This window comes from Acanthopagrus latus, chromosome 4, assembly GCF_904848185.1.
Source record: "Acanthopagrus latus isolate v.2019 chromosome 4, fAcaLat1.1, whole genome shotgun sequence".
NCBI lineage: Eukaryota > Metazoa > Chordata > Actinopteri > Spariformes > Sparidae > Acanthopagrus > Acanthopagrus latus.
The window spans coordinates 6113970-6126772 of record NC_051042.1 but is presented as its reverse complement, the minus strand read 5'-3'; the positions used below and the strand labels follow the sequence as shown (position 1 = coordinate 6126772).

General features: G+C 41.8%; 1 protein-coding gene across 19 annotated transcripts in view; it reads right to left on the bottom strand.

Moving 5' to 3' along the window:
• myo9aa (myosin IXAa) overlaps positions 1-12803 on the bottom strand; it is a 110107-nt gene that overhangs the window by 35397 nt on the left and 61907 nt on the right. For 16 of the 19 annotated variants that reach the window (XM_037094696.1, XM_037094694.1, XM_037094709.1 and 13 more), the window contains 6 exons: positions 11549-11602; positions 9062-9159; positions 8692-8818; positions 7951-8040; positions 4058-4174; positions 3309-3443 (listed from right to left, as the gene is read on the bottom strand). In XM_037094696.1, coding sequence (XP_036950591.1) covers positions 3309-3443; positions 4058-4174; positions 7951-8040; positions 8692-8818; positions 9062-9159; positions 11549-11602 — 621 coding nt within the window. The remainder of the gene's footprint in view (positions 1-3308; positions 3444-4057; positions 4175-7950; positions 8041-8691; positions 8819-9061; positions 9160-11548; positions 11603-12803) is intronic. The other 3 variants (XM_037094701.1, XM_037094703.1, XM_037094707.1) reach the window with 1 other exon arrangement.

Sequence of the window (12803 nt, the reverse complement as noted above, 5' to 3'; positions counted from 1 at the left end):
CAAACACACAAGCTCAAATTCAACATGTATTACAATTTACAGGTGCTGCTGACTCTGTTGTCTATGCCAACAGCTGACATACAACCTGATGTCAATTACATGGCAATCAATATATCTAAAGGTTTCCTACATTAGCCTCCATAAGCTGCCAGTCACATCAGGGGTTGAAGCATCTGTGTGAAATGAACTGAGCGAGAGTTTACCTGCGATGTGTCAGTTCTTCTTTCCTAGAAACATTCATTGACAGACACACGCCTGTATCCCACACGGTGTCACGATAAACAAAAGTAAAAGTAAGTTACTTTTTAGTTTAATACGAGGAACACATCAGTCGTCTTCATCCTCTCACAATATAAACATGTCAGAACGTGGTCGTTATCTCTGACTGAGCAACTCTCTAAACACATTCTCTGTCTCGTGATAAGACACTATACAAACTATAATAAGGACACCTGTGTAACATCATCCAGTTCAGCAGCGCTGGAATAATCATCATGATATTCAATCTGTGTGTCAGATGGGTGGTGACTCAGCTCTTTGGTAATCTCTAAACTGTGGTCTGTGGGGGTGCAGTACTGGATTGTATTACATTACACAGGATACTGTATCCTCCCCCTCAACATGCCTCAAAATCATCTTCAAATCGCTGCTGTGACTCACTCTTATTCTGACACAACCAACAAAAGAGAAACAATAACGTGACTCCAGGAGGTGCAGGGTCAGCTCCTGTACAGACTGTTTTACATGATGCATGACAGTATCAACATTCTGTCATTCTGCATAACTGTGTGTCAACGATGTGAGTCCTGTTTGAGAGGGTCAGAAAGTGGAGCAAAAGAAGAAAATTAGTGATACGCCCCCTGAAAACGAGCATCAATATGCCCTGGAGCAAATCATTCAGGCCCTGAGTGCTCCAGCAGAGTGACGCACAGGTCGTCAGATGAATGGAAACATACTGTATGTAACAGTAGACGAGGGTGTGAAGCTGACTTCAGCAGAAATATGATGCATGCCAGCTCCTGGTTGAATCATTTCGCCACACACGATTAATGCTTTGCTAAACCAGGACATGATAAAGTCCTAACAACTCCAGTTTCCTGTGAAGAAGTCTTAGTCAGCTGTGCGAACTCTGTTTGTGTAGAGATTTCGACTAAAAACCAGGATGTCTGATGAAAAACGTGGCCTGAACACTTCAGCGACAGTTTGATTGATGGAAAACATTAGAAATCAATAAGAGAACACATTTACTGATGAATTCACAAGCCCTGTTGACTGACTGCATGTTGTGTAGGTCAATATGTTGTGAGACCGGCGTGTCACGGCTCAGCAAACGTGTCTGCAGCTCTACAAAGCACAAACACAGCAGCAGGTGTAATTATGCACCTGTATACCAACGAGCGTCAGGTGAGTGCAGTCAGGAGTGTCATTAACAGCAGAAGGGTGTCATTTTTGTCTTCTGCAGCTTTAGTTTGATCAGAACTCAAACAATCCGCTCTGTGGTCTCCTGATCTAATGCTTCTTTACTGCAGGATTCAACCTCCGGACAGAATCTGCACTCACACACGCTGCACCAGGATTCATGATAATCCATACAATGCTATAAAAGATATAAATGTGCAGGACTGCATTCTATTTATTTACAAAGACCTTCTTAGTAAGCAGCTCGGGGATCTTGAACTGTGTCACACTGCCTGAGGTCCAGAGACGATCTGGTCCTTTAATCATCAAAATAATACGGAGACCAGAAAACTGGCTTTCAAATGTCATGTTCCGGAAAAATGGAGGAAATTAGATGTACTGGACAATTTTGCTCAGTTTACTGTCAGACCCTTCTGACTGACTGACTGTTGTGTGGTTAGTTTGTACTGTATATGTATTATACTGTTATATATTGATGTATATTGCCTTTCAAGATAGAAATAAAAAGAGACGCCTCTCTATTGAACAAGACCACGATCACATCCTCTCTCTGGGTTTGAATATAATACAAATCTGGTGTTATGCTGCTCTTTGATAACAGGAAGTAACAGGTGACCAATCCAACTGGACCTCCAGAAAAAGGTAACACTTTGAAACCATTAAAGCAAGATATACAATTCTGAGTGCAAAATAAACAGAATCCAGATTTCTGGACTGGGCTCCTGGAGGCTGGATCTTCTATGACCTGGATTAGTGCAGCGAGCAGCAGCACAGGAAGTACTGTAATAAGAGTCAACAAATACTGGAAGCCGAAGTCTCCGAGCCAGTGAGAAAATTAAACAGTCACATGTTACATAACTGTGATCCTCAACAAACCTAAAAATCAAACATGAACAAGAACAGATTCTCAAAATTAAGGTTTTCTAATTGTTTTCACGCGACTATCAAAGTATTCAGTCTAATATCAAACATGATAGTTACAGTGGAAGAAATGTTTCACAAGATCGACTGATTGAAGATTGACTTAATCAAACTAATAGTCTGTAGACAAATTCACGAACATTACATATTATATATACATTTTCTCACATTATAACGAGCAACTGTGTAAATGTCACATTCATGTTTGTTCCCTGCAGTCGTGCAATAAAACATGCGTGTTTGACAATTCGGCTGCATTGTGAAGCTTTGAAACTGTAATCTTTTGGCCATTAGCCTCAATCCATCAGATCTAGTGAAGAACAAATGTGACAAGTCCATAATCTACAGCTCAATTACTCTGCATTTCATTTACCTTAACCTCCAAAACAAAGGAGTCTTTGAAGCCTCCCCTCCCGACATAAAACTACAGTCTGAGTCTTGACATATTTATGACACGGTGGTACGAGCGTGGTTTGTGAACAGGCGTGAAAGAGGCCGCAGTCCTTCATGAACTGAATGAAAGCCCCTCGAACATGTCGGGGCAGGACGCTGATTCAGTCAATCTCAAGGTAAACACAAGGTTTAACTTACAGATCTCACAGATCACGACTTTAGAAAGCGCTTTGAAGTTAATAAGCTCACTTAGGAGAACATACATCCACAGCCGGGCGAGGTGAGTCATACGCTGTCAGCCACTCTGCTCACCCTGTTGCATAACGTCATGAAGAATTCTTCCATTGTTCCAGTGTCATTGTAAAGTACGTGCACTGTGTGCTGTGATAAGGATGAGGCGTTTCCTTTCAAATGCTCACAGCCAAAGAACTTAAAGTGGGTAAATATGTTAAAATAATAGCTGCAGTGATACGGAAGCTCAGAAGTTCAACTCCCGGTTAAAAGCCTTAAATAGGTCATTACTTCCTGTCAGCTGACAAGCTGGATTAAAAAAAGAATATTTAGAGTTTTCTTACTTGTTCAAGCTTGAAAATGTGCTGGTTGAAGTAGTGCTGCAGACGCTCGTTGGCAAAGTTGATGCAAAACTGTTCGAAGCTGTTGTTCTCGTAATCCTCAAAACCAAAGATGTCGAGGACTCCGATGGACAAGATCTGGCGAACAAACACAACACAAACTCATCTTTAACCCTGAAATGCTGATTATCAATCATGCAAACATTCTGTTTCCTCCTCAAAACGTCGCCATCTGAAGGTTTTCTGTGTTGGCGTTTAAAGGTTTTAAATCTGCATTCATAAGAAAGTAGATCCCCAACTACTCAATTTGAGTTTCCACTGACATGGAACTGGTTCTGGTTAGGAACTTGAAAACTTTTTTACTTGAACTGTGAACTGAACAGGTTGTTGTGCAACATTTGCCCTCCGTCCATTACAGGTCCTCGAAAACTGGTGTAAATGTGAGCTGGTTTCCTGGACAGTACCAAGGGAAGGGCTGGGTATTGATAACATTGACTGGCACAGATACCAGAACCTTGACTTTGATGCCTGGTCCTGAATGATATTTTTGATAACGACTCAGTTTTAGCAAAAGATCAACTCCTGAACGTTGGGTTCGAATGACGAGACATTTCTTAATTCCCGCATTGAGGCAATTCAGTCGGTTTTATACCCAGCCCTAACCAAGGGTCCAAACACCTCGAACAGCACCAGAGTTAACATGGTGTATAATACATGTGCTTGTCGCAGCTGCTGTGTTTGCCTCGTCCAACCTTAGTGGTCTCCACCAGGTCCTTGACGTTGAGCAGAGCGTGGTTGATCCTGAAGACGATCCAGTCAAACAGAGCGCTGTACAGGGACTTGGCCATGGAGTCTCGCACCGTATTAGCCTGCAGGTGGACACATACAGAACCTTTTCAGTGTTTCTACCACACAGCTGATTAAGAACAAAGAGGTATAAGTGATATAACTGTTTCCATGAGGACCCCTCTCTGTGGCTCTTCCTGAGGTTTCGTCTATCTTTTTATTCCCTGTTTAAAGGTTATTTTTCTCAATATGGGAAGTTTCTCCTCACTCGACTCAAAAGGTCTGACGACAGAGGATGTTGTTCACTGTACAGATTTCAAAGCTCGCTGCGGCGATAGCTGAACATTTCTGGAAAGACACTCATGTGCTTCTGTGCAGACAGATGATAGATGAGAAGACTGAAGAGGGGAAACAGCCCATAGGCACATGAGCACCTTTAGAGCTCGTTAATTAACTATATCCATCTCATTTTAGTCATTTGCTGCACTAAATCAGCCAATAAATAGTGCGGCACATACATTTCCATAAACAAACCACGTACAGCACGTTGATCATCGGCTTTGGAGTGGCTGGAAAGTGGTCTGTGTTATATCTGCAGAGAGCCAAGCTAGCTGCTTCCCCCATTTCCAGTTGTTTTCCATAGCTAAGCTAGCTGTCAGCTAACTTCATATTTACTGAACAGTCACAAGAGTTAAATCAATCGCATCATTCAACTGTCAGCAAAAAAACAAGGAAACATTTCACCCTAAATACTCCTTTAGATTTCTGAGTTATTTGTGCAGTCGTCCGTTACTTCAGGAGCCAGCTGATTATTGATACGACTCCAGACAACATTCCTGTGTCACCCACTCAGGCTCAGACTCCCTCACATCACATCTGTACTTTACATCAGAGCTTGGCCTTGAGACACTACGCTTTTGTAAAGCACCAGCATAAAAAAATGCACTGAAGGGCGGCATTTAAAAATAGAAAATAAAATGGATTTATATGAAGGTCAAGGTCTGAGACGACACTGGCCCAGTTTGAAAGATGTGCAGACAGTTATAGTTTAACCTGCTGCTGCTCTCAGAACTCTGACTGTAAACGTTAACTGTGATATCAGAAAAAAACAGACGACTCAACCACTTAACATCTCCAGCTTCGATACTCTCCACTGAAACTTTGGCACAGACGTGCTGGCAGACTGCACTGTGTCATAGCAGGACGTCCCTGAGCCAGTATTATTGTCATTAGCCAGTCCAACAGGCATCAGGTTGACTCATGAGATCTGGCAGTCTGACCGAGTGTGGCGCTGAGGGTTTCATCTGCCAAGTTTTGATGTTACAATTTCAGGCATGCCCTAATGGAAATATTAACTTTAATAGTCCAAACACAGACTGCCAATGAGCCTCTGCTGCTGTGGAGCTTTGGATGATAGCGGGATGACAAACATAAAATATTGGAAGTATTTATTGAAGTTTTCAGTAACACCATCCATGAAGGTAATTTCTTTGTTATAAGCACATTCTTACATGCATTTATGGGTCATTATAAAACTCTTTAAAAATCATTATAATCATGCAAAATGAAAAAAACAAAAACTACAGTATTTTCTTGGTTTTAATTATTACTGCCATCAAATAGTACTCCTAAGTCTTTATAATTGTTATAGTATCATGAAATTGCTAATATACACCTTCTACAGGCACTTTCTTGCTTTAGATCATCACTCTTAGGTCAAACCTGGATGCACAGTGTAACGCTAATGTCTGTAGACAAATGACACCATCCATGTTTAGACTGGTTCTATAAACCTTGCAGCCTGTTCTGCCATTAGGCTGCATTTTCCCTGCAAAAATGATGGATGTGCTATGACACAAGTGTGTCTGCCATTGTTTTCCCCGGTCACTGTGCCCAGGTATCAGTGGAACAACTTGGATAACAGTGGAAACTCCACACTGCAAACCAAAGAGATCCCTGCTGATGGAGGAGGCTACGAAGAAGAAGAAGAGGAAACCATTGTGACACAAGAGTTAACGGACGGCCTCCACTCGATGGAGAGCTACTGTCATGTGTCAAAGTCTGTTCCATCGCCAAAATCTATATGTAATGTTTCCACTTTAAAGTTCACAAAGTCATGAAATAATGTATTATTGGTCTTTACAAGACATTCAGACACTTAATAATCCTTTATGACATGTTACAGCAGCTCTTTGTGTCTTTATAACTGGCTGAAGTTAAAATGCTTGTTATGCTGTGCTGAGTTCTTCAGGTCAGACTCTTCTACAATACAAAACATGAAGAATGCTGAACTTATTATTCATAATGTCCACCACGTCATACACCATCATAAACATTTATAGTCTGATACATAGTCTTACATTACATGAGTTAGAATCACACTCATCAACATCATGTTGCTTCGTATTTAAAATCTGATGTAGACAGAGAAAGACTCGAGTGCTAAATCGATGTTGTGTTAAATATCTGACGACCATGTCTAATTATTGAGGAAAAGTTCTAGTTCCTGTTTCCTCTGGAAACATTTGACCTGGCGGCGGCAGAGGGTGAGTGGTGGTCTTCAGAAATAAAACAAACTACAGTGTCCACTCACAGTTGAAATTCCTTTGTTTCTAAATAATTAACCAGAATATTTTTAGCAGCTTGAAACTAAATCTGCCGTCTGCGAGTCAGGACAGATATTACTGTGGGCCCATACATTCTGAGGTCTAATGACACATAAGCTTTTCATTACTAAGGGGAAGCTGGACTGAAAACATGCAGAGCGGAAACAGCCTCATAACTCTGAACAAATGGAGAAAAGTCATTACAGGAATGCTCAGATTTCTTTGAGGTTTGTAAGTGTATGATTTCAGTTAACAGGCAATGAGACTGTTGTGACTGTTGGAGCAATATTTACACAGAGACCACCCAGAGACCGACCAGAACAACCCCAGTGTGTTCTTATGAAGACGGATCGGACCGTTACGAGGGTTGTTGCCACTTTGTTGGGGAATGTGTAACAATCTCTCAACAGTCGAGATTGTTTTGTTTCCTTCAGTGAATATTGTGAGCAACAGAACATCTTTTAACTTAAACTAAACGTATGTGTGCGGGAACTATTTGACATCACTACGATACAAAATATATGTTATGACAACTTTAAAATATCTGCTTGTTACAGAGGATTTCACTGGACAGGCGTGTTACATACATGTTGTACCCCCTCGTCTCTCAGATGGCTCTCATCAACAGAGCGTGACGTGTGTTTGTTTTCAGAGCGGGGGTCCCAATGAAAACTGCAGGGGGACTTGAAATGCCTTCGCTGCTCTCTAAACACACTGAAGGACTCCGTGCATGTGTGTTTGTAAGAGTGTGTCGGTGTGACTGTGTGTGCATGTGAGCTGCAGAGGGAGAGTGAGGGGGGGGAGGGAGAGGAGGAGGAGGAGGAAGAGGAGGAGGAGGAGGGAGATCCGGTCCTGGTGCACACTGTCCTGTAAACACAGCCGGGTCAGACCGAAGAGACCAGGCTGCAGCTCTGTTATTGAGTTGGCAGAGTGCCTTCAGTCAAACTACTGAGTGTGATACTTGACCTAAGCTTTAAATGAAGCTGAATCATATGAAAACTAATGACTCTTTAAATCTGACTCCAATGCTCAGCTACTTTTTCAGAAGGGCCAGGTTGGAAAAAAAGAAAGTGAAGAGCCAGAGGTCATTTACAGCTTGATTAATACTCAAGAGGAGAAAATTCACAGCTCCGTTTCTCTCCTGTAAAAACTCAAATGTGTCAGAAAGTTTGTGTCTTCTCTGTATTTACATTTTAATTTCGTCATCTTTCATAATGCACACAGCTCTGATATTAAATAGAGAACAGTCTCACCTCAGACAGTTTGTAAGGAACAATCAGCTTCTCCCCGACAGTCACCGTCTTGCGTGTTGTCAGGGCTTCAAACAGCATCTCTTCTTTGACCTGGTCATGAATAAGAAAACCTGTCATTCAGAACAATAATGTGCATTGTGACTGCAGAACTCTGTATGTTCAAAACAAATGTGACACTCTTTGACAACGTTTTGGTGCTTTAGTGTGACAGTATACAGATAAAGGCTGGCAGATGTTGACTCCATTCTGTGCACTGACTGTTGCATCTCTCGTGTGTCTTCATAAACTTCGTCAAGTTCAGAGCTCTGATGTCAGTATCATGACCAGAGCTCTCTCCACAGATCACATCACTGCAGTTATTCAGTAGCTTCACTGGCTCCTTGTTAATCATCACATTCATTTTAAGATTCTGCCTTCATAACATAGCTCCTCCTCCTGAACCTCTGGACTATCTTCTGCAAGAGATTTGAAATATTGACTCTCTCTCATTTCAAAACACACCTTCAAACCTTCATCCTGTCCTTCAGTCAAGATTTTACACAAAGTTACTGTTTTAGCTTTTATTGTTTCTCTTTGTTCGATTTTTCCGATGTTGGATACACTGCTGTTTATTTCTACTGTATTAAAACAGGTATTGTAATGTGTTCCTGAGCGCTCTGAAAGGTGCCTATAAATCAAATCTTTCATTATAATTCAGTGAATAGAACGGTGTCGTGACAGCACCACAGTATGTGTCAGTACCTCCAGCAGCTCCGAGACGACGGGCAGCTCCTCTGGGTTACAGATGTCGATGGAGTCGTCCCTGTAGGTTTTCCTCTTGTAGCGGATGTTGCCAAGGTGAAGGATGGCCGACAGCAGGGAGAAGATCCTAAACAGGTCAGGAAACGTTCACCACACATAAAGAGAAAATGTGGAAGTGTAGCTGCAGTGGGTCTCAGTCTGTGGGCGCCTTTGTTTTTATGAAGATCTGATTAAAATAAAGATTTGAACTGAGATTCACATCATGGTGGTGATGATGAAGTCTGAGCAGAAGGAGGTTTTCGGGGGTTTTACACTTTTTCAACATCTTATATCATCACACACTCTTTGCAGTTGTGTGTGTTTCACTCACTGTCTGCGCGTTGCAGGAAGAAAGCCCACCATCTCCATGGCCAGCTGAAGCCTCTCGAAGTCATGTTTCAGGTCTTCTCCCTCCACCGTGAAGCAGTCCTGCAGAACAAAGAGCAGCAACCAGAAGGGAGTTATCAGGCCGACTGCAGCTGTTAACAAACCGGCCCGGCAGCCAAACGGACTAGTGACAAGCCACTATGAAGTTTAGACGGACTTACTGAAAACTGTTGACACACACAGTGCCCAATGTTTCTCTTGTTTACAGAGTGATCAGCAAAGATGCTTGAAATAGTTTTTTAAGAGTTTGCACTGCAGCTGAAACAAAGAGCAGCAGAGTGGCTTGAAGCACACAAGATGAATGACTCATACTAAAATAAGCTATCATTAAGAAGCCTGGCGGTCTAACAGAGCAGCAACACTCTGGTCTGATGTGCAGAGCGTCGAGTCGACGGCAGTGTGTGCAGGTTCTGCTCATGTAGTGGAAAAACTGGCCTGGCTTTTCTCTTTAAACCAATCCGCAGAAATTTGGCAAGCTGGCAAACGAGCCGAGAAGAGCAGTAATTTAAGGGTTTTCCTGTGTTTGAGTGATGGATGGAGACACAGGAGGAGCCTGTTTTGATGCAATAACAGAAACTTACAGTCACACATTTTACACAAGAAAATATTAAAAACGTGAAGTTCTGATCTTACGAGATAATGGACACTAGAATCATGACACAAAAGACAACGCTGTCTCAAATAACAGAAATATTGTTTAGCAACCAAATGCTCATTAAAAGGAGTAAACTCGGGGATAAATCTGGATCTGGACCAGTTGTTTATGACAGAGGAACAGCCTTTCCTGAGCTGGAAACATATCACGCTTTGATGTAACGACATAACTACACAGCCTTCACTACATACACCCTCCGTAATGTGAGGTCTGCTCTGTGCTTTATGGGCCCATTCCACTATGGCTGCCATAATTATCACATACCGAGGCCTCAGAGAGCAAACACTCCAAACATGAGACTCACACTCACACCAACTTGCCTCCTTCTTGCTGCCCTCGCTCTCAGCTTTCTGACCTATTGGTAACTCTGGTGTTACATTTCAATGACAGGAAAGTCTGCATGTATTATGCTTTTATAGTTTCAAGTGAAAAAAGAACAGAGAGAAGCTTGAGGAGTCCAGATGTGGTGAATGAAACAAAACATTAAAAAAACATCTTGATCATTAAAATACATCAATCAGGAATCATATTTCCTTGGCTGACATGTTACAATGTAGTTATTTTGCCAGCTAATCTCACTGAATCACTGCATACTGTGTCAGAGTTTACATTAACTACATCAATCAACATCAGAGGTATCTTACGAAGATAGAAGGAACTCAATTAATTAATCAAGTACAATTCAAGAATCAACATGCACTGTTACATCAATGTATTAATAATCAGAAACCATAAAACCCCCCCAAAATCCCAACATAAATCACAAAGACTTTTTGATCATTTATCAATCAATCCCAGCGTTCCTGCCGCAGAAAGATGAGCGTCTGACAGGTGACCGTGGTCTGATCATGTAGGTGTACTGTAGCTCAGCCGATAACCAGCTGGAGAACAGTGATCGATGTCTGTGACTGAAACTCACTCACAACCACTTACATGTGTCCTGTGGCTGTGATGCATTATGGTCCAGTCAGGCCAGATCTGTTGATTGACAGTTCTCTGAGATTGATCCATAATTGATTTGTGACTATTTATTCGTAGTGTTGTTGTAAATGGTAGATTGGGATGCGGGTGTTTTTGTCAATTTATTTTGTTTTGTCTTATGTGTATGGTGTCAGTGGGTTCACTATAAAAATAATAATACTAATGTAAAGTAATTGTAAGTTGCAGCCCTTCTATAGTATGACGTTGTGATGTGTTCATAATCTAGACACCAGCATTTACACACCCATACGTTAAGGGTCTGTAGGACTTCTTAAGAACTTGTATGATTTGACTGTTTGTCTATCTTTGGTCTAAATGTGTAGTCTATGTAATGAACACTGAAGCATTGTGAGCATTTCAGATAATATCATTTAAATGACACATGATGTACTGACAGACAAGCTCGTCTTCTGCATGGAGGCTTTCACTATGAGACGCTGCACTGATGTCAATGATCAAGAAGTCACACACAGGTTACAGCAACACAGGCAGCTACAGTGGCCAGGATATGACCAGACATACCAACATAACTCAGAGCAGCAGCACAACAGGGTGAAGCAAAAACAAACACAGTCAAATAAACAGAACCCAAACCAAACCAGGAAATATCCAGAGAGCAACAACACGAGGAGCAGGGCAGGGGGGGGGGGGGGAGGAGGTGGGGAGGAGGGGTGTGCAGGGAGAGTGAGGCTTGAGCTGCAGGTGCTCAGGTGACGGGGAAATCTACTTGTTGATGTTTCTCCAACAGGTACAGACACACGGACAGTACAGACACAGCCGAGCACAGATACTGACCGGTTCACTGTCACAGTAACTGTCCCAGTGCAGCTGTCGGGTCGACTTTGTCATCTGGAAATGTTAAGGCAGAGTTTACAGGAGGGCGAGGTTACGGTTAGACAGCAGCACTCCACTCACACGGTCACAGATTCATGTGCAACAAACTGATGGATGGACATGCTGTTAAGACACAAGCAACGGTTCAACTGTGCATCACATACAGACAAATGTCAAGGAGACGGACATGGGACGGACATTCAGAGACCCATGAGAGACGAACGCACACAGTTAACAATAAGCACACGTCATGATCAACACATCAAGTCAGTACAGCAGGTCAGAAGGTTTGAACATACATGCACATTAAAGATTCAGAAAGAATGATTGGATTTGATTTATATTAAAGGTAACTATTTTTTAAAGCATACCTGAAGTTTTACTGACTGCCAGGCTGTGGATTAAGTCCTTCTTTTGATAAAATCAACTTGCAGAAACATTAAACTTGCTTGAGATACCGCATCCATCAAATCAACAACCTCTGTTTCATGTTAAAGTTGCATTACATAGTTTTAATTTTAACTAGAAGACAAAAATCTTCATTGGCTCATTATTTTCTGCCTAAAGACACCAAATAATAAAACTGTCTCTGTTTCATGACTGAATGAACAAAGTGACCTTAAAGGACAACACAGTTTATACTGTGTTACTTTGTCTATATGTGGCAGACCCCGCCACCTTTCTGGCTTCAAACAGTGTTCTGGGACCTTAAATGTCTCCTCCAAAACTACAAAGTGTACCTTTGAAGTACCTATTGCAGTTTATGGTGTTCTAGTTTTCACGCAGTAACATTTTTAAAAATCTTCTCCAAAAATGTTTTTACAGAATAACCTATAACTCGTTTAGGCCTTAAGAAGAAGACTTAAAGTCTCTGCAAGTCATTTTAATGCAGTAGTTAAAAGAAACAATCAAGGAATCAACCATAAAACTCTTAAAAGGCCTGTGTTGATCAGTGAATCCTGCGGGGATGCAGACCCATAAGTGTGGCAGGACAAGTTATGAATAAGGAACAAGGTGTGAAAAATGAAGGAGTGTTAAAAAGAGACAAACCATGACTGCAGCGTGTGTACAGCCTGTAAACAACTCATCCTAAATGAGTGGTGGAGAAACCCATGCAGAGCTCACAGAGATATTTTTATGTAAACCACACAGAGGAGACCGAAAGGAAAGAGGAAACAAGAGGGAGCGCAGCGTTCAGGAATGTGTGTATGTTTTT